General features: G+C 32.9%; 4 protein-coding genes and 1 long non-coding RNA gene across 5 annotated transcripts; 2 read left to right on the forward strand and 3 right to left on the reverse strand.

The window, feature by feature from the left end:
- Positions 1-5,919: 5,919 nt before the first annotated feature.
- On the reverse strand, positions 5,920-6,366 carry LOC138888668 (uncharacterized mitochondrial protein AtMg00820-like). The gene is made up of 2 exons (XM_070170573.1): positions 6,235-6,366; positions 5,920-6,183 (listed from the first exon to the last, which is right to left on the reverse strand). The coding sequence occupies exons 1-2, from the start codon at positions 6,364-6,366 to the stop codon at positions 5,920-5,922; spliced, it is 396 nt and encodes a 131-aa protein (XP_070026674.1).
- Positions 6,367-10,437: 4,071 nt separating this feature from the next.
- Positions 10,438-11,685, reverse strand: LOC104235038 (26.5 kDa heat shock protein, mitochondrial). The gene is made up of 3 exons (XM_070168668.1): positions 11,548-11,685; positions 11,097-11,408; positions 10,438-11,013 (listed from the first exon to the last, which is right to left on the reverse strand). Exons 2-3 carry the CDS (start codon positions 11,374-11,376, stop codon positions 10,601-10,603), a joined length of 693 nt encoding a protein of 230 aa, XP_070024769.1. The 5' UTR covers positions 11,377-11,408; positions 11,548-11,685; the 3' UTR covers positions 10,438-10,600.
- Positions 11,686-14,787: 3,102 nt separating this feature from the next.
- Positions 14,788-18,104, forward strand: LOC104235037 (uncharacterized). The gene is made up of 4 exons (XM_070171467.1): positions 14,788-15,036; positions 15,214-16,587; positions 16,687-17,592; positions 17,681-18,104. Exon 2 carries the CDS (start codon positions 15,344-15,346, stop codon positions 16,121-16,123), a length of 780 nt encoding a protein of 259 aa, XP_070027568.1. The 5' UTR covers positions 14,788-15,036; positions 15,214-15,343; the 3' UTR covers positions 16,124-16,587; positions 16,687-17,592; positions 17,681-18,104.
- Positions 17,167-17,571, forward strand: LOC138888669 (uncharacterized). The gene has a single exon (XM_070170574.1). It carries the CDS (start codon positions 17,167-17,169, stop codon positions 17,569-17,571), a length of 405 nt encoding a protein of 134 aa, XP_070026675.1.
- Positions 18,105-19,343: 1,239 nt separating the features above from the next.
- On the reverse strand, positions 19,344-19,926 carry LOC104235036 (uncharacterized). Its single transcript, XR_713109.2, has 2 exons — positions 19,762-19,926; positions 19,344-19,663 (listed from the first exon to the last, which is right to left on the reverse strand). It is a non-coding gene; the product is annotated as an uncharacterized lncRNA (long non-coding RNA).
- Between the last annotated feature and the right edge of the window lie 2,141 nt (positions 19,927-22,067).

The following is a 22,067-nucleotide window of genomic DNA, read 5'->3' on the forward strand; positions in this document are numbered from 1 at the left end:
TATTGTTCACAAATAAGGTCAGATACAAAGCTTGTACTAAATAAAAAATTATTATTCCAACTTAAAATTAATGTGTAAGATACAAAATAAAAATTTAATTAATTCTTTCTCAAAAAAGGATACCTACCATAACTGAATTATACACAACATTTTAATTAAAGATACTTGCAGTAATGTATATTGCACCCAAATAAGGTCAGATACAAAGTTTGTACTAAATAAAGAATTAGTATTTCAACTTAAAATTAATGTGTAAGATACAAAACGAAAATTTAATTGATTCTTTCTCAAAAAAGGATACCTACCATAACTGAATTATGCATAAAATTTTAATTAAAGATACCTACAGTAATGTATATTGTACCAAAATAAGGTCAGTTATAAAGCTTGATCAATTAATTAAAATTCGTCCCTACCATAATTTATTTCGTCCCTACCATAATTATACAAAAAAATATTAACTAAATTATACTACTAATAGAGATTTGTATCATAATTAAAAAATAATTCTTATTGAACTACTACTTCCATTAATTATGTTTTCATTTTTAATTCAAATTTTTAATATTGTCTTAAAGTTGCCATGTGGCTTTTTTTAGCTTGCCACTTGGCTTAACCTCATGCTTCACTACTCTCCTTTTAATATAACTAGTATTAGTACCCGCGCGATGCGCGGACACAAATAACAAATTATAATTTGAGTTATTGAAATTACCTTAAAATTTAAAACTTAATAATGTTATATTCATGTGATCTTTTATTAGCTTACCAATTGACTTGATATCTTGCTTATTACCCTTTTGATAAACATATATAAATACAAAAAACATTTATTCCTAAAATTTAATTTATTTTTGTACTTTTATCCTCTTACTTGGAACTCTTTTTTCATTTAAATCTTTCAATAATATCTTTGAGTATTATTTAATTATTTAATATACTTATACTTAATTAATTCCAAGTATAAATATTCTCACAACATCTCTATTTTCCTCTTTATACATCCTTTTCCTACTATGAATTTTAATTAGTTTTTTTACAATAATATTTTACCAATAAACAAAATATATAATATCACATTTTATTTTAAGTTATTACTTTGGATTAGTTTAAAATATTAATAGATACGTTTTTTATTATTATATTTTAAATCTATTGAATTTTCTTATAATTGATTTTTGAATCACGTATAATTAAATGTTCTTTCTCTTTTAAAGTTAGGATACAAATTAGACTTTAATTTTCATTTATAAAATTACCCATATGAGATATTTATTTTGTATTTCCTTAGTTTTAATTTGTTATCTAATATTTAGTTTTTTATCGAGTAAAACTTTAATTTTGTAGTCTTATCCATAGTTTGAGCGTTTTCACCATAATTTTAATCTAATATCAAGTTCAAATCGTCTTTCCCTTCTATTTCTAATATTAAATATTTTTAAATTTTTTATTATTTCTATTAAGTTTCCTAATATATAGTATTTTATTTTCTTATATGGCTTTCATTAACATGTCTCTTTATTTAATATCATAATCTATTTATATTCTTTAATATTATTATATAAATTGATGTATGATTTTTTAATCTTGAAATAAATATTTATTTTATTTAAAATTAATACTCAAAATTATTAAATTATTTAAATTTATTAATAATATTTTTAAGCACTATATATTTACTTTATTTTATTTTTTAAACTAATTCTTAGTATAAATAACCTCGCATTATCTCTAATTTATTAATTTTTTAATTTTTTTAATTTTTTTAATCTATTAAACTTCAGTTATGTGGCCTTATCCACATCATGACCTTTTTTATCATACTTAAAAAAACTTTTTTATATCAAATTTAAATAAGTTTTATCCTTCTTTGTTCTTTATGATAGAATTTTTGATTTTTTTCTCTATTTGTTTCTTATTTTGCTATTGGATATTCAATACTTAATATTATTAACATTTTCATGTTCTTTTTATTAGTTTACTTGAACTTAATATCCATTTTTATCACATTCATTTTAATATAATACAAATAGTAAATAAAAATTATTTCAATAGTAACTTTAACTCTATTGCTCATATTCTTAAATATGATTTTTCTTATCATATTAAAAAAAAAGTCCCATCTCAAATTCAAATATATCTTATTCTTCTATTTTATCCATTGGACCACATTTTCAAAAATCATCTTATACTTTCAAACTTAACCTAGTAATACTCAATTCAAATATTAATCGTAAAAAATTCTAATTGTTGCATCAATATTTTCACTATTATTTTAAGAAATATTTATTTGTCCGAATTTTCAACATTAATATAACCTCATTATATATATATATATATAACTATTTAATTATTTTTCCTACCATAACTGAATTATACACAAAATTTAATTAAAGATACCTATAGTAATGTATATTGTTCACAAATAAGGTCAGATACAAAGTTTGTACTAAATAAAAAATTATTATTTCAACTTAAAATTAATGTGTAAGATACAAAATAAAAACTTAATTGATTTTTTCTCAAAAAAGGATACCTACCATAACTGAATTATACACAAAATTTTAATTAAAGATACCTATAGTAATGTATATTGCACCCAAATAATGTTAGATACAAAGCTTGTACTCAATAAAGAATTATTATTTCAACTTAAAATTGATGTGTAAGATACAAAACGAAAATTTAATTACTTCTTTCTCAGAAAAGGATACCTACCATAACTGAATTATACATAAAATTTTAATTAAAGATACCTACAGTAATGTATATTGTACCAAAATAAGGTCAGTTACAAAGCTTGATCAATTAATTAAAATTCGTCCTTACTATAATTATTTAAAAAAATGTTAACTAAATTATACTACTAATAGAGATTTGTATCATAATTAAAAAATAATTCTTATTGAACTACTACTTTCATTAATTATGTTTTCATATATAATTCAAATTTTTAATGTTGTCTTAAAATTGCCAAGTGGCTTTTTTTAGCTTGTCACTTGGCTTAACCTCATGCTTCACTACTCTCCTTTTAATATAATATAATATATATATATATATATATATATATATATATATATATATATATACTATTTAATTATATATATAACTATTTAATTATTTTTCCTACCATAACTGAATTATACATAAAATTTAATTAAAAATACCTATAGTAATGTATATTGTTCACAAATAAGGTCAGATACAAAGTTTTTACTATTTAAAAAAATTATTATTTCAACTTAAAATTAATGTGTAAGATACAAAATAAAAACTTTATTGATTTTTTCTCAAAAAAGGATACCTACCATAACTGAATTATATACAAAAGTTTAATTAAAGATACCTATAGTAATGTATATTGCACCCAAATAATGTTAGATACAAAGCTTGTACTAAATAAAGAATTATTATTTCAACTTAAAATTGATGTGTAAGATACAAAACGAAAATTTAATTGATTTTTTCACAGAAAAGGATACCTACCATAACTGAATTATACATAAAATTTTAATTAAAGATACCTACAGTGATGTATATTGTACCAAAATAAGGTCCGTTACAAAGCTTGATCAATTAATTAAAATTCATCCTTACCATAATTATACAAAAAAATGTTAACTAAATTATACTACTAATAGAGACTTGTATCATAATTATAAAAAAAAAACAATTCTTATTGAACTACTACTTCCTTTAATTATGTTTCTATTTATAATTCAAATTTTTAATGTTGTCTTAAAATTGTCAAGTGACTTTTTTTTAACTTGTCACTTGGCTTAACCTCATGCTTCACTACTCTCCTTTTAATATAATATAGATTCATATAGTTATTTATAGTTTTTAACATCAAAACGAATTCAACACTAGTATTCTCCTGTATATATTTCTCAGAGATATTTACACCCCTTTGTCTTGAATAAGGCCTATATTACTTTCCGACACTATTTAATAGTAGTAACCGACAATAAATGTTAAATAATCTTATTAATTACATGAGTATCTAACTTAATCTAAAAGGAAAAGAAAATAAATGTGAAAAGTTGGCAATGTTTAAGGGCTTTTAGTACCGTTATGAGTTATGACTGTTACACATACATGACAATACAGACATGCAGACCAAAGGAAGATCCTCACTTATTAGCTTTCTCTGGAAAAGGTTATCGGTTGAATGGTTGGATGACTAAATAGCCCAAATGACACTTCACTGCAAAAGAAACTTGCTTTCAGTTTGACGCGATGAAAGATCCAAGGACCAGATGCCATAATAGAGAAGGAGAATCCCAAAAAAAATGATTGAAAAGCCTCTATATATCCAGATTACACTGCACAACAAAAATCTGCAGTGTTTTCCACAACGATAATGAGGCTCTTTTTTTTTTATTAGGGTTGAATTGTTCACTACTCGGTTTGATTTCGACCTATGATTCTTTTTTCTTTTTTTCATTAATGGGAAAAAACCAGTATAATGGCACATAAAATGAGTCTTAACTCTCTAAGTAATAATGTCATATAAAATGTAAGTGTCAAGAAGCTTCAGCTATGGCGGTTACAAGAGAAAAGATACGAGAAGAAGAAGAAATGAGAAGAAGTAGAAGCAATCACTTACTTCATTATGCTGAGAAAAAATATACATTGTTGTATTGAGCTAAGACTAAAGCTACTATTTATACAAACTAACCCAACTACTCACTATAGTATAGTATAAAACTAACTACTCTACTAACTGTAGTTTAGTTAAATAGGTGGGATCTACATCTCTCAACATTCCCCCTCAAGCTGAGGGATGAAATACATTCTTCATTCCCAGCTTGCTTAGTAAGTAGTCATGCTGTGGTTTGCACAATGCCTTCGTCAGCACATCTGCTAATTGTTCTGTTGTACCCACATGCTGAGTTTGAATAAGCCTTTGTACTAGTTTTTCCTTTACAAAATGACAGTCAATATCTATGTGTTTAGTTCGTTCATGAAAAATAGGATGTGCAACAATTTGGATTGCTGCCTTGCTGTCACAGTTTAGTGGCACAGGCAGAGCAATGTCCACTCCTAACTCTTTGAAGAGTCTAACCAACCACACAATTTCGGCTACTGTAGTTGCCATGCTTCTGAACTCTGCTTCAATTGAGCTTCTGGATACTGTCCCTTATTTCTTTGACTTCCAAGAAATCAGTGCATCCCCAAATTTAACCACATACCCTGTGACTGACCTCCTAAACTCAACAAAAGCTCCCCAATCTCAATCACAATAGGCTATTAGGTTGTTACACCTTCCTATTCGCATGAACAGACCAAGTCCAGGAGTAGACTTGATATATCTCACTTCTCTCTTAGCAGCTTCCATGTGAGAGGTCTTAGGTGCATGCACATACTGACTGAGTACCTGAACAACAAAGGCTATATCTGGTTTTGTCATTATTAGGTACAAGAGCCTCTCAACTAGTCTTTGATAATTTCCCTTCTCTTCAAGTTGCACATCTTCAAAGTCACTGTTTTTCACTATTTGATCAAACTCAACAGAGGTAAGTTTTTGATTGAACTCAAGAGGTATATAGGCTGGTTTCCTCCTGCTAACCAAGCTCAGACACCAATTCTAGGGCATATTTTCTTTGACACATTAAGATGCCCTTTTGAGACCTTGAGAACTCAATGCCAAGAAAATACTTTAGCTCCCCTAGATCCTTTATTTTAAACTTCTCGTGCAAATCTTTTCTAACTTGCTGAATAAGAAGTAAGTTGCTACCAGTTACCAACAAATCATCCACATAGACTAGGATGACTACAAGATTAGCTCCTATTCTTTTGGTGAAGAGCGAATAGTCATAGTGGCTTTGAGTAAAATCCATGTCTAGGAGTGCCTCTGTTAGCTTAAGATTCCACTACCTAGGTGCTTGCTTCAAACCATACTAAAACTTATGTAGTTTATAAACCTTTTGAGTCTCCCCTGGCTTGAAAAGCCATCAGGAACTTGCATATAGACCTCCTCTGCAAGAATGCATTATGAATATCCATTTGGAAAATGTACCAACCAGATGCAGCAGCTAGTGCAACCATAGCCCTTACTGTGACCATCTTGGCCACAAGGGAGAATGTCTCTATATAGTCCAGGCCTTCTTGTTGACTGTAGTCTTTGACTACTAGTCTAGCCTTATATCTTTCCACCTCACCATTAGACTTGTACTTAACCTTGAAAATCCATTTACACCATATAGGAACCTTCCCTTAAGGCAGATCAACCAAGGACCAGGTGTTATTGTCTTGTAATGCTGAAATCTCAGCCTGCATAGCTTCAACCCACTTAGGATCGACACTTGCTTCTTTGAATGTGCTGGGTTCAACAATAACTGAATATGCAGCAAGAGAAGCCATGTACTCTGGAGAGAGTTAACTGTAAGAGACATGTTGTGATACAGGATAGGGACAAGTGGATTTTATAGGCTGAATGATATAATCAGTTAGCCATATAGGAGGTTTCGAAGGCCTAGAGGATCTTCTGAGACCTTCATGAGAGACTGAGGGTGCATGAGGAGGAATAAGAGAGGTTGGTTCAGAATTGTCATCATAGATAGAACTAGAAGAAGAAGACTGATGTTGGCATCAGAAGTAGGTAAACTTGTAGGGTGACTAGCACTCTTTTCAATTGATGCATTTGTGAACTCTAGTATAGGAAACAAGGGAGAATTTCCAAGTTGAATGTGTTTAAAGGGAAATATGTCTTCTTGTAAAACAATATCTTTACTAACAAAGAAGCCCTTGGAATGTAAATCATAGAGAATATAGCCCTTTTTAGAAAATGAATATCCCATGTGAACTGCTGGAACTGCCCTAATACTGAGCTTATCCCCTTTCTGCACTTTTGTGGCATAACATAACTGCCAAATACTCTAAGATGTTGTAGAGAAGGTATCTTCTGAAATAGTGCTTCAAAAGGAGACTTAACTTGAAGAAGACCAGTGGGTAATCTATTCAGTAGATATACTGTTGTAGACACACACTCACCCCAAAATCTCAGGGGTATAAAGGCCTGAAACCTGAGAGCTCTAGACATATCTAATATAGTTCTATGCCTTCTCTCCCCCACCCCATTTGTTGGGGTGTATAGACACAAGAACTCTGATGAGAAATTTCCAGACTTTACAACATATGCTGGACTTGATCATTCATAAATTCAGTGCCATTGTCAGTTTTGAGGCACTTGACTATAGTTTTAAACTGATTTGACACCATTGTAAGGAAGTTTTTTAAAACTACAATTGTGTCTGCCTTAGTAGTTAAAAGAAATATCCAGATATATTTAGAGAAATCATCCACCAAGGTTAAAAAATATCTCGTGCCATCATGAGTTAGTAATCTATATGGACCCCAAACATTTGCATGAACAAGATCAAACATAGAAGTAGAGCAAGAGGTTCTAAGAGGAAAATGTAGCCTTGATTGGTTTGCAATAGGACATACAGTACAATGTTGATATTCAGTTCTAAGAAAACCTTGAAGATTATGTAATTTCTGCAGTACTTTTAGAGGAGCATGTCCTAATCTTCTATGCTACAAAGAGGAATCATTACATGAACTTGTATTATTCTGACTACCAGTCTTATTTGTACTAACAATGGTATTTACACTTGGTGATATATGATGATCAGGAGTTTGTCTGTCTGCAACCTTGAGGATGTAGAGTCCAAGTTCTTCTCTACCAATCCCCAGTACCTTCCCATTGAAGAGTTCCTAAAAGACACAAAAGTTAGGAAAGAATGCCACCAAACACCTTAGCTCTTTTGTAATCTTAGACACTGAAAGTAAGTTATACTTGAAATCTGGAAGGTGAAGTATATTCTGAATTTTCTTATTTCTGAAGAAAGAACAGATTCCAGTGTGTGTAATAGAAGCTTGTTCTCCAATAGGCAATTGGACTTCATTTTTATCCTTCTCTGATACTTCTTCATAAGAGTCCAACAGAATTAGTCTATGCACCATGTGATTAGATGCTCACGTGTCTACTATCCAATTATGATCCACCAAAGTAGACATAAAAGCATGTAGTATACCCATTGTCCCTGTAGTAGCTAAGTTAGCAATAGGTTCAATATCTTTGCCCTTGTTCATCATCTATAGAATTTGCTGATATTGCTCTGGAGTAAAGAACTGAGCTGGAGCAAGATAGCTCAGTTGATTGCCTTGTGTCTCTGAAGGCAAATTTCCATAATGTTCTCCATATGATTCAGATTGTTGTTCACATTTTTTGCTTAAGCATTAAAAGTTCCTCCTCTTCTCTTATTCTTGAAATCACTAGGATATCCATGAATCTTGAAATAATTTTCCTTTGTATGACCTTTACACTTACAATAGCCACATTGAACTGTTGACTTGTTGAAGAAATTCTTAGGTTTGTAACCTCCAGAGTAGCTTGTGTTGGTTTAACCTCTAGAATTATTATATACTCCATTATGACCACTATTATGAGCTCTATTACTCATCATTGCAGTAGCTTCATTGTTATCATTAGCACTATTCATACCTTTTCCAGTAATCCTTTGACTTTCTATATTGATTATCATGGCATAAGTTTCGTGTAGATTGGGTAATGGTCTAGTCATAAGCACCTAATTTTTTGCATTCTCATAGGAGTCATTGAGACCTGTCAGAAACTGATAAAGCTTTTGAAGCTGATAGTGTTCTACTTGTTTCTTTGATTCAGGACAACCACATAAAGGTGGTGGAGTAAGTGTTTCATACTCATCCCACAGTTCTCTCAAGCGAGAGAAATACACAGACACAGAGGACACTCCTTGTGTTAAAGTAGCAATTTCTTTACGTAGATAAGCATCTCTAGATGCATTTACTTTGTCAAATCGTTCCCTTAGGTCTTCCCAAACAGTATAAGCATCAGAAGCATAGGTGACAGTGCTAATCAAATTTGGTGCTACAGTATTCATAATCCATGCCAACACTATTGCATTACACCTATCCCATAGATCATGAAGGCTAACATCATAGTTACTTTTTTGCATGTGCCTAAGACAAAACCTTTTTTTTTACTATGCAACACAATTTTCAAAGATCTACTCCAAATAGAGTAGTTTTCAGAACCTTGTAGCTGAATGGAGATGAGGACAGAACCTTGTGTATCAGATGGATGGATATACAGAGGATGATGATGATCGACTTTATCAACTGAATGTGCGATAGTCTGATTATCAGCAACTTCTTCATTGGCCAGCATTGTTGCAGACATTGAAGGAAAATATCTGAGAATTCTGAGATTGAATAGAAATGCAGCTATTGACTGTCAATTGAGGCTCAATCGAACAAATCTCCAAACCCTAGCTTGCGAGGAGTGAGATCCAGATTGAGAATTGGCTCAATTGATCAGATCTACTTAGGAAATTGACTCAATTAAATCCGTCGCAGCTGAGCTAACACTCGTTTAACCGTGCTCTGATACCATGTCAAGAAGCTTCAACTATGGCGGTTACAGGAGAAGAGATATGAGAAGAAGAAGAAATAAGAAGAAGCAGAAGCAATCAATTACGTCATTATGCTGAGAAAAAATATACACTGTTACATTGAGCTAAGATTAAATTACTACTTATACACTTGTTAGTTGTAACTAACTCAACTACTCACTATAGTATAGTATAAAACTAACTACTCTACTAACTGTAGTTTAGTTAAATAGGTGGGGTCTACATCTCTCAACAGTAAGTTGTAATACTTGTCCGCTTAGATTCGAGTCCTCCATGAATAGTTTTGGTTACTAGCAATCGGTAAGACATTACATAGATCTCTTATATCTTCAGCTAACTGCAACTGAGTATAAAGGCAGGACACTCTGTTCTTCTCTCTGGTCGCTCTATTCCTTTCTTAGTTGAAGTTACAACTCATCTCATGCTTAAAAAGCTAATAGTACATTTCTCCTCTCGTATCAGTAATCAACTTCTGTTTTTCTTTTTCTTTTTTTTGGGTCCACAGTAGTACTGTAACATCACTTCCTTAAAAGATATAATCGAGAATGTAATCTAACCGCGACTATCTTTTTTAAGTCGTCAGAGGGCAAAACAAACGGAGCAGTTAACGAAAGTTGAAAGCAAGATAGACTATTAACAAAAGTTAACAAATTAATAACATGGTTCAAGCGTTTGTAGCGTAACGTACTGAGAACGCAAAAGACAGCTGTTTGGTTCCTGTTCAGAACTTAAGGCGTTTGACATCGGGACAATAATAACAATGTCTGCGCAGCTTTAATAATTTATACTCCAAGTGGCAAAGCCAAGAAACAGAGTTGGAGATCACAAAATGCAGACAGTTAATTAGATTCACAAAATGTTTATGATCTTTTAAAAAAGTTTATCTATTTTTATGTATTTTAATTCGGCTCAACAAATTAGTCTTGGATTTTTAAAAGAAAATAGCACTGCAACAATCCTCTTGATGAAGACATAGTGTCAGAACACACACGCATAGCACTCTTTTATTCGAATAGCGAAATTAAGAACAGAAAACAGAGTTCGTAGTTACTAGTAGTACAGATTTATTTCCATCTGGACTGAAAAACGAAAACTAGATCGGGCTGGGATTATTACAGCACTGAATAACATTTTGGAGCTCACAAGACTCGAATTTCTTTAACGTCTTTCTTAGGCTTCTCAGTTCTAGGAATAGTGAGGGTCAAGACACCATCTTTCATCTCAGCCTTGATCTCATCAACTTTGGCATCTTCAGGAAGCACAATGCTGTTGTCGTAGTATCCATAGCTTGTTGAAGACCAGAACTCATCATCTGAACCTTCCTCTTGCTCTTCCTTGTGCTCTCCCTTTATCCTCAGTATCCCATCTTCCACTGTGATTTTCACGTCCTCTTTCCCGAGACCTGGCACATCATACTTGATTTTGTAGCTCTTGTCGTCCTTTTTATATCTACCCATAAGTTGTGAGGGACTCACGTTCAGATTCTCAAACAGCCTGTTGATGTTCTCCGAAGCTTGAATCAATGCATTTCCAAGTCCAAAAGGTAAAACATCTGTAACATTAAACAAAGTGAGCATATTATCAATTTCAATAAAAAGTGGAATTGAAAAAGGGGCGTAAGGATGTCGATCGTACCCCAAATAGCAGGTGCAAAGTCAGGATTGCGGCGTCTCCCGAGACTGCCGCGACCGCGTCTCCTAGGAAAGAGCTTGGACTTCTTGCCACCTTCAGAGACTGCTACTTCACGTTTCTCTGTTTTATCTTCACCATCACCAGCTGTGGAGAAACGATTTACAAGGTCAGAACTCCATCTCAGTTTCTGTAGATTGTCAACAGTCCTAGAGAAGGTGGTCGAGGGGCTTGAGGCCATCGTCCTCTGCTGTACATTCTTTAAAGCTAAACGAGCCAAAGCCATCTTCTAACTGTTGGTCCTTGCGCCTTGTTATACTGTTAGTGGCCAGTGGTATGAAGGAAGCAGTGCAGTAAGGAAAGGATGTAAAGGTGGCTTTATATGATGTAGAGCTATGCATGATACATTTAACACCTTCTAGCAGGAACGTGAAAAGTCAGAAAAGAAGTCACATACACTTGATAATCTTGAGAAGCTTCTTGCTGCTTCCGGTCGAACAATGTGTTTTTTACAGCAGAGTATTCCAGAGAGTAACACATCCCTCTACTCTATTCTCAAACCACCATATTTTGACTATGGTCCTTGTATTCTCTATATGTTAGTAATCCGTGAATATTCTAACTTCTAAATGAAGAATTCTTCCTTATTTGCTGGTATTTTGTGGGCTCTATTTTGTATCTAAGATGACTTTCCGTTTAAAATTAACGGAGTGAACTAACGGGCGTTAAGGCCTAGAGCAAATCGTGAAAAGTTAATGGAACGAGCTGACGGCGTTAAGTCCCAGTTAAATACAGATTGCCTAAGAGATCGGCGACATGAAATTCTTGCATAATGTGCCGATCGAAACGGCTATGGAGCGGGTGCAGTGCGGGTTGGTGCTTAACCCGTAAATTTTAACCCACTCCGCATAACAGTTTTTTCTATTTTCAACCCTCCCCGTCCTGCTTTGCAAAGACCCAGCCCGCCCTGCCCTGCAACGTTTTTTTTTCATTTTGTTATTTTTGCTAAAACAATATAAGTTTAACTCCCTCGTATGGATTCAAAATATTATATTTCTAATATCATAATAGAAAATAAATAAATTGAAATGCATAAGAACTAAATGAACTGAAAAGCATAAAACTAGAAAATAAATGATTTGAAAAGCATAATATCAGCATATCGTATAACCAAATTTAGGCTTGATAAATTTCCGTATAACAAATATGCATCATATTTTTTATAACTAATTTATAAATATAATATGTAAACTCATAATGTTTGCTGATATTTTTAAGTGAAATATGATATAACAGTAGTGGGCAGTATCATTGGTACGTATAGGCAAATATCTTGTATATTTAACAGTAATAATTGTTGTTGTTTTTTTAATCTAATTAGATAAGAGGTTTGAATGAGAAATGGAGGGAAAAGATTTGGAGGAAAACGAAAAGTTAAAGTGTTTCCTTTACTAATGCACTTTATCCCTCATCATAAAATAGAAAAAAAATAATCTTTGCGCTTATATAGAAAAGCACATCTTCTAGCTCTTAAAGAGTTGAGAAGAAGTGGTGTCGCACCGTCGTCGTTATCGCTCGCTCGGCTATGCTTCGGCTTCGGATGATTGATTGATAAATTTTTGGACCAAATTCATTTTTCGTTTTTCGTTATTTAATTTCATTTCTACTATTTTTCTGCGGAATTTTTAATTTAAAATTCGCAGTTCCCGACGGCCAAATTCGGTACGAATCCGAATCCCAAAACTCGTGTCATTGACATCCAATGAGTTTGGTCGGGATTACTTATGTAACGACTCAGCCTACTTACTGCACAAGCGATATCAGGACGTGTACAATTCATTATGTATATTAAACTTTTCAATAGACGACTATAATTCAATTGAGATCTGCTTTGACCTAGGTTTTTTTTGTAAGAGCCACATTTACATCAATCGGGTTCTTTGCGACTTTGAAATCTAAATACTCGAATGTTTCAAGTACCATTTTAAAGTAATGAGATTGAGACAATGTCAGTCCTTGAGGAGTCCTATGGATTTTCAGCAACTCCTAAGTCTCTGATATCAAACTTGCTAGCAAGCATACACTTAGTAGCATTTATATCCGCAATATCTTTGCTCATTATTAACATATCATCAACATATAAACATACAATGACTATATGATTTGGAGTGTTTTTAATGTAAACACATTTATCACACTCATTAATCTTAAATCCATTTGCCAATATTGTTTGGTCAAATTTCGCATGCAATTGTTTGGGTGCTTGTTCCAATCCGTAAAGTGACTTAACTAGTCGGCACACCTTCTTTTCTTTTCCGAAAGCCACGAAACCTTCAGATTGTTCCATATAAATTTCTTCATCCAAATCACCATTTAAGAAGGTTGTCTTCACATCCATCTGATGGATTTCAAGACCATACACGGCGGCTAATGCTATTAGCACCCGAATAGATGTAATCCTCATTACCGGCCATTATGTATCAAAATAATCAAGACCTTCTCGTTGTTTTAACCCTTTAACAACTAATCTTGCTTTATATTTGTCAATAATACCATCAACTTTCATTTTCCTTTTGAAAATTCACATAGAACCCAAAGGTTTATTTCCTGGAGGAAGATCAACCAATTCCCAAGTATGATTACTTAATATGGAGTCTATCTCACTATTGATTGCCTCCTTCCAATATTGTACTTCCGAGGAAGATATTGCTTCTTTAAACGTTTGAGGCTCTTTTTCCAATAAAAATGTCAGAAAATCTTGTCCAAAGGAAGTAGTTATTCTTTGACGTTTACTATGTCTTGGATTTTCCTCATTAAACGTACTTTTATTTGCTTATTCTCGAGGTCGCTTAGATTTTTCATTAAACGACTTGCATTCATTTTTATATGAATAAATATTTTCAAAGAGTTCAGCATTATCGGATTCAATTATCATATTAATATGAATATCGGGATTTTCTGATTTATGAACGAGAAAATGATATGTCTTACTATTTCTTGCATATCCTATGAAAATGCAATCAACGGTTTTCGGTCAAATCTTTATCCTTTTGGGTTTAGGAACTTGCACTTTAGCTAAATAGCCCCACACTTAAAAATATTTTAAATTAGGTTTCCTACCTTTTCATTTTTCATATAGAATGGATTGCATTTTACTATAGAGAACTCGATTGAGTATTTGGTTAGCCGTAAGAATAGCTTCCCCCCCACAAGTTCTGGGGTAAATAAGAACTTGTCAACAAGACATTCATCATCTCCTATAATGTTCTATTATTTCTTTCCGCAATTTTATTAGATTGTAGTGGGTAAGAGACAGTTGTTTGGTAAATAATATCATATTCCAAACATATTTCTTCAAAATGAGATTCATATTCACCACCCCTTCTTATCATTTGATTTTTTTATTTAGGCAAAAAAATACATAAAAAGACACCTAAAGTTGGCCCCATATATCTATCTCACACCTAAAGTTGACCATATACACACTTTATGTTTGGTTTTATTGTGTCAAGTAAACACACAGTCTGTGGAAGGTATAGTGCGTGACATACAGTCGCTCCTACGTGGTTAAGTGAACAAATCAGAATTCAACACGTAGACTACACGTGGTTAAACCTTCCAGCGACAAATTAAAACGAAAAAAGAAAAAGAAAATTAAAACAATTCAAAAGAGGACAAATTAAGCGGGGGTTTTCATTTCAGTAAATTTCTTTTTACTAAAAACCCTAATTCCCAAATCTCCTCAAATCGATCTTCATCAATCTCTTCAATGGTGTGGGTAATCGTTCAATATCTTCGATAAAACTTAAAAACTAGAACCTTATCCATTCTTTGCCTTTAATTTTGCTTCGGTCATCTGTCGTTAGTCATCGGTGGGGAAGATATCGATATCGATATCGATCGGAGTGGGCTTGAAGACAAATAACAGAAGAAATTTTATTAAGAGGTATTAGCATTTCTACTATTTGTTATCTCTTTTTCATGCGTTTGTAAATGGATTTTTTGTTATTTAAGTTGGAAAAGTTTTACTCTGTTACTGTACTCGGCTAAAGGGAAAAATGTTTTGGCTTTTTCGTCTGTTAAAGGATAGGGAATCTTGACCTTTATTTCTTGTCTTTTTCAGAGTTTGTTCAAATTTGTGGCTCTATTATTGTTGTTTTTCACTACGGGGTAGGGTTACTGAAGGACAATATGTTGGGGAGTTGGAAAGGGTTGTCTTTACTATAGATAAAGACCATTTCTCTCTGACCGAGATGAAATGTTACACTAAGGATATTGGGTATGATAAAGTTGAAGGCGTTTATGTCAAAGACCCTACCAATATTCAATATGTTGCATTGGAAATTGACAACCAACTATATATTATTAAAGACTCGCATACTGGGTCCATTATTGACTTGTATGTGAAACGTGTCATGGTGAAAGAAGGGGTCCCTGCTGGCAGTGTTGTAGGTCCACTGGTTGGTGACATGGACCAAGAAACAATTAATATAGAAAGTATGGTTAATTCTAGGGCAACACAGATTGAGGGTGCTATAAATGTGACCTTAAATGAGGCAGTTGGGGTTGAAGGGGAAGTAGAACAAGCTCTTAAAGATGAAGATAGTAGTGATAATGTAGACTTTGAAGAAGATAACTTAAATAATATTCCTGATGAAGATGATAGTAAAATTGATGAAGAATTGAGTGCTTTTAGAGAGACTGCTAGAAAAGAAAAGATAAGTGAAAGAAAGACCAAAAAACATAGAAAAGTCAATGTCATTCAAGAAGTGGAGCTTGGGGAAGCTGGGGTAGTTAATGGATTTGAGGATCTAAGGCTTAACAAGAAAGACATATTTGTTGGAAAGTTGGGTGGTAATGAAGACTTCATTGACTCATCAGATGATGCTAGTGAAGACAGTAGTGAATATTTAGATGTTCTTGCACAATCATGTGTTGATTTACGTTCCAAAAGAAGAAGCAAAAGGCTAAGGTATGATGATTCTGCCAAGTATGCTTTATTTGAATTAGGTATGCTATTTAAAAATATGTAAAGCTTTAGACAAGTTGTAGCTGAGTATGCTATTCAGGAGAAAGTTCAATTAACTCTAAGACCTAATGAACCACATAGAGTAAGGGTAAAATGTAAAGGAAAGTTGTGTAATTGGGAACTGTATGCTACTATTGATAAAGATTCAGGAGATTTCATCGTGAAAAAAATACTATCCAGTCCATAAATGTAATACAAAAAAACAAGAACAAGTTATGCTCAACTAAATATATTTCTAAGAAGTAGTTCAAGGACAGAATAATCTCTCACCTGATATTAGAGTGTATAAGCTGCAAGAAACAATTAGTTGCTATAGGAAAGAATGAGTATCAGCAAATGTACCCAATAGCATGGGCAGTTATTGACCAAGAAACTAAACATTCTTGGAGTTGGTTCTTAAGTCATCTCATTCAAGATTTGGAGCTTGGTCTGGGAGATGGATTAACAGTAATGTCTGGCATGAAAAAGGTACTATACTACTTTCTTTTCTGTTGCTTAATTCTTTATTGTTGCTTAGTTCATTTCTGTTTCTTATTTCATTATGTTTCCTCTTTTTATGTATATAAGGCTCTTGTTCCAGTTGTTCAAGAATTACTTTCTAATGCTGAAAGGAGGATGTGTGCAAGACATATTTGGGCAAACTGGCAAAAAATATGGAGAGGTGGAGCAAGAAGAAAAGCTTTATGGAAATGTGCCAAGGCTAGTTTTGAGATAAAATTGAAAGAAGAATTTGAACACTTGGATAAACTTGGGCATAACATTTGTGAATCCCCACTTAGTTATAACAAAGAGTACTGGTGTAGGGCTTATTTTAGTGAAACTGTTAGGTGTGATATTGTTGAAAATAATATGTGTGAGATATTTAACTCTTGGATTGTGGGTCCTAAGCATAATACAATCATTAGTATGCTTGAAGATATTAGACATAAGATAATGAATAGACATGGGGATATGATCAAATTTGCTGAAACTTGGATCAATGACATTTCACCCATGGCAAGATTAGCTTTAGAAGAAAACAAATAAGTTGGTATAAGATTAAAAGTGATGAGGAATGCTGATACTGACTTTGAAATTGAGGAAGGAGAATATAGGTTCATTGTTGACATGGTTAGGAAAACATGTAGTTGGAAACTATGGCTGTTGAGGGGTATCCCTTGTGCCCATGTAGTTTGTGCATTATTTCATATTGGGGAAGATCGAAAAGATTATGTTGAGCATTGGTATAGAAAAGATACATACTTGAATGCTTACAAGTATTTCATTCAACCAATACCCAATATGAAGATGTGGCCTGAATCAAATAACCCACCAGTCGAGCTATTTGAAGTTAAACCAATGCCTGATAGACCCAAGAGATGTAGGAGAAAGGAAAAAGATGAACCAAGAAAAAAGAAATGGGGAAAAACATCAAAGAAAGGAGCCAAGATGACATGTTCTAACTACCACTAAGTTGGCCACAACAAAAAAAAGGTGCAAATAGGGGTGTGTGCTTTGTTATTTTCATTGATCTACTTACTTGTTAGCCTTTGTCTTCTAACCTTTGTTTTGTTACTTATAGCCTCATGAAAGACCACAAACAACAACGACTGAAGCAATACCAAACAGTTAACCTGCTACTCAACAATCTAGTACAACTACCGAAGCAATGCTAACGAGACAATCTAGTACCCAACATTTCAGTGTTCCTTCTTCTTTGTGTCAAGATACTACAAGAGTTAGAAATAATATTTTTACTGGGAGAGGGAGAGGACTAGAAATAGGAGTTGGCAGAGGAAAGGGAAGGGGAATTGGTAGAGGAAGGGGAAGGGGGATGATTCTGATTCAACAAGTACATCAGCCAGTACACCTGTTGGATTTGCTACTACTGATTCTCTTCATGTTGCTACTAACACTCTGTTTGGATCATTGTTCCTTATTGTTTTATAATGTATTGTATCGTATCGTATTGTATTGTATCGTTTTATGAATACAATGTTTGGATAGATTGTATTGTTTGTTATTGTTAAATAATATTTTGCTGTTTGGTTTGACTGTATCGTACTGTATTGTAACTGATAAGTTTACTAAAATACCCTCAATTGTTTAAATATTAAATTTATCAAAAATTATGCATAAAAATAATTTTAAAAAAACAAAACAGAAGAAGGCAAACACCTTAAGAAAGCAGAAAAAAGCGGACAGAAGAAGGTAAAACAAAGGAACACAACTAATTAGAATTGAGTTAAAAGCAAATTAGGAGAAAAATCAAACAGAAGGCGGCAAAATACCTATAATGTTGGCGGCAGAAGTTTTGGAAACAAATAAAGTAGGTTATAGGTTGGAGATTTAGAGTTAAAATAGAAAAAAAGTTAAAGGGTAAAATAGAATTATGGAGTAATAAGTTAGGGCATAATTGGAAAGAAAAATAGGAAACAATCCCACCACACCAAATCGGTTGTTTCAAAAAATGGGACTTTTCATTGTTCCGGAACAATGGATTTAACAATACAATACAACCAAATACAATACAACCAATTTTAATGAAACAATCAAAACAAACGTTGTTTTGGGATAACAATACAATATGATATAACGGGGAACAACCATCCAAACAAGCTGTAAATCTATTTCTGCTGCTGTCGAAAAAAAAAACAAGAGAACTGGGATTCGGCATTTCAATAGACACACAATATGGAGACTAGTTCTTAATGTAAGCTCTTTCACATTTCTATACGATAACACATAAGTTATTAACAGATTTCCTAATAGATATCACTCTAAATTTACAGCCCGAAACACTAAGTGAAAGAGTCATCTCTAGTGGGAGACAATTAAAGAATGCATACCTACCAATATTGATCTTGGATTCAAGCTACCTAGATTGAAATGAAAGAGAAAAACTGCTATTACTAGAAACCAACTTCAACAACAAAAAGAGATGCAAATGAAGAAGAAAAAGACTCATTAGAGAAGTTTTCACTTTATGTAGTTTGTTCAAGTGTTTTGTCTAATTTGGTTTTCATGAATCTAAAACTACAGTTTTAGTTATTTGCTATTAAAGCAATGTTTCAGATGTATGTTTGGCATTTTATTTTGTGACTATTGCCTTGGTTTGAGCAATGAAATTTGTAGTTTATTCTACAGATTGTATTTGTCTTGGTAGAGCTTATTGTACAGTTTGTATTTGTGTCTTGTAGCTGCGGTTGGAGAGAACATTGTCATGTCAAAATTTAGCTAAAATATTAGTCCAAAAGTGGTTCAACTTGTATTCATCTAAGTTTCTTACATTACAGCATTCAAATGAGCTACTGTTTTACATAACTGCCAATACACAAAAGACCTCCTTCAACCAACTAAATTTCAATATACATAGCAAATATTACATAAGAAACTCTCTAACAATCCAAACGAGTATCACAATGACCAGCAACATTTTGTACTTTCTCCTCATCTTTTCCTTTTCTTCGTCGTATTTTTTGATCCTCTTCAAAAATTCCCAAATTACAATCCTATCTTGTTCAGAAAATTCATCTTCAAACCCCTTAAAATACTTACACCCTTCCTATAAAATAGTAAGAAAAGTCCATAAAAATGGAGTCTTGGCCAACCAATTTTGAAGGAACAAAATAGGCACAAAAAATAACTCTAAAAATTACTTACTCGACCATATTGGCATCCAAGATACCTACGACCTAGGTTATATTATGACCACGAAATCATCAATTCTGCCCTTTTACCACAATGATAATACAAGGTGCTTTCCATTTTTGATAATGCTTCGTAATAGAGAAAGCGGGAAGATAAAAGTAGGAAAGAGTCGGGGAAGAATGGGGATTTAGGTTTAGGAATTTGAGAATTGGGATAAATATAAAAGAAATTTATTAAGGGTATAATAGTAATTTTGTAGTTTTTTAACTGTTACAATCAAGAAAAATTTCACCTAACGTTCTGCCCAGCATTTGTATCTCACTCGAGTTGCCATGTCAGAGATGTGTGTTTACTTTGATACAATAAAACCAAACATAAAGTGCATAGTAAGTTAGAGTATGAGATAGATATCTAGGGCCAACTTTAGGTCTCTCTTTATATATTTTGCCTTTTATTTAGTTGTGTTTCAACTTTATTTTTATATTGTTTGAATGCCTCAATTGTTCATCTTTAATTTAAATAAGTAAATATAACAACATCTAGTATTGTCTTCAATAAAAGTTATGAAATACATTTTCCCACTGCGAGATGATATTGACTTCATGTCACAAATATCTGTGTGAATTAAGTCTAAAGGATTTGAATTCCTTTCAACTGATTTATAAGGATGTTTAACATACTTAGATTCCACACATATTTGACACTTCAAATTATCGTATTCATATTTAGGCAATACTTCCAAGTTAACCATTTTTGTATAGTTTTGAAGTTGACGTGACATAAACGTACATGCCATAAATTATTTAACTCAAGTAAGTAAGAAGAAACTTAAACTTTATTGAAATCAATAACTATTATATTTAACTTGAAAATGCCCTCAGTTAAGTAACATTTTCCTACATACACATCATTCTTACTTATTACAACTTTTTCAGAAAGAAACACACACTTCAATCCATTCTTGATAAGAAGTCCAATAGAAACCAAATTCTTGTGAATTTCAAGAACATAGAGAACATTGTTTAGAGTCACAACTTTGCCCGAAGTCATCTTAAGATATCTTCCAACTCCTTCAATGTTTGTTGTTGTGGAGTTTCCCATAACGATAGCCTCGTCGGGCCCTGCGGGAACATAAGAGGCAAATAACTCCTTTTTAGCACAAACATAGCGAGTGGCTCCAGAATCAATCCACCACTCCTTGTGATTTCCTACCAAGATGCATTCAGATAGCATGACTCATAAGTCATCCATTTCATCATTCTTTCCAACCATATTTGCTTGACTCTTCTTCTTGTCCTTCTTCGGTTCACAACATTCCACAACCTTATGTCCAACCTTTCCACAGTTGTGGCAATTACCTTTGAACTTCATCTTGCTAGGGTAATTCTTTGGACCAGACAGTTTCTTTCTCTTTTTGTTGCTGGTAGACGCTTCCTCAACAATATTTTCTCCCATTATTGTTAAGTTACCACGGAGCTTCTTTTCAGTAGCCTTGTTGTCCTCTTCAATCCGTAGACGAACCATAAGGTCTTCAAGAATCATCTCATTGCGCTTATGTTTTAAGTAATTCTTAAAGTCCTTCCATAGCCGAGACAACTTTTCAATAAATGCAACAACTTGAAACACTTCATTTATGACCATACCTTTAATAATAAATTTATAATTAGTAAAATAATCAATATCTTGAATAAAAATATTACCTCGGTTTATACCTTCAGCAAGGAGGTCATGAACAATAACTTGCAATTCTTGGACTTGCGTTATGACAGATTTTCCGTCAACCATTTTGAAATCCAGAAATTTGTCGACCACAAACTTCTTAAGTCCATCATCTTCAGTCTTGTACTTTTTTTTCAAGAGAATTCCACAACTTTTTTGATGTTTTCATGACAATATAAACATTTTACAAGCCATCTTCCAAGAAACTTAAAATATAATTTTTGCATAAGAAGTACTTTCATGCTTCTGTGACCAGAAATCGCTCATTTTCAGGAGTTTCTTCTCCCAAAACTGGAACGTCCTTGCTAATAAAGCCCTGCAAACTAAGTGTGGTCATGTAGAAGAATATTTTCTGCTGCCAACACTTAAAGTCTACGCCGAAAAACTTTTCGGGCTTTTTTGTCGGTGCCATCACCCGTGCAGGCATTGTGAAACTTGAAGACTCAATAGTCATTGCAGCAGTAGTAGTCCCAACAAAACCATTATGTTATTCCGTACTTATTGTTATTTTTTTGTAAAAAAAATTGACACAACCAGAATTAGTAAGTCGATGAAGTTTTTATATCTTCAAACCGAATACAAACAACCAAGTAGAAAAT

This window comes from Nicotiana sylvestris, chromosome 3 (assembly GCF_000393655.2).
Source record: "Nicotiana sylvestris chromosome 3, ASM39365v2, whole genome shotgun sequence".
NCBI lineage: Eukaryota > Viridiplantae > Streptophyta > Magnoliopsida > Solanales > Solanaceae > Nicotiana > Nicotiana sylvestris.

Coding starts and splice junctions, on each gene's coding strand:
- LOC138888668 (XM_070170573.1), bottom strand. CDS start 6,366: ATGGCTTCTCTTGCTGCATATTCAGTTATTGTTGAACCCAGCACATTC. Junction 6,184..6,234: donor ACAATAACACCTGGTCCTTG/GTTGATCTGCCT, acceptor TGGATTTTCAAG/GTTAAGTACAAGTCTAATGG.
- LOC104235038 (XM_070168668.1), bottom strand. CDS start 11,376: ATGGCTTTGGCTCGTTTAGCTTTAAAGAATGTACAGCAGAGGACGATG. Junction 11,014..11,096: donor CTTTGCACCTGCTATTTGGG/GTACGATCGACA, acceptor TTAATGTTACAG/ATGTTTTACCTTTTGGACTT.
- LOC104235037 (XM_070171467.1), top strand. CDS start 15,344: ATGAAATGTTACACTAAGGATATTGGGTATGATAAAGTTGAAGGCGTT.
- LOC138888669 (XM_070170574.1), top strand. CDS start 17,167: ATGAGGAATGCTGATACTGACTTTGAAATTGAGGAAGGAGAATATAGG.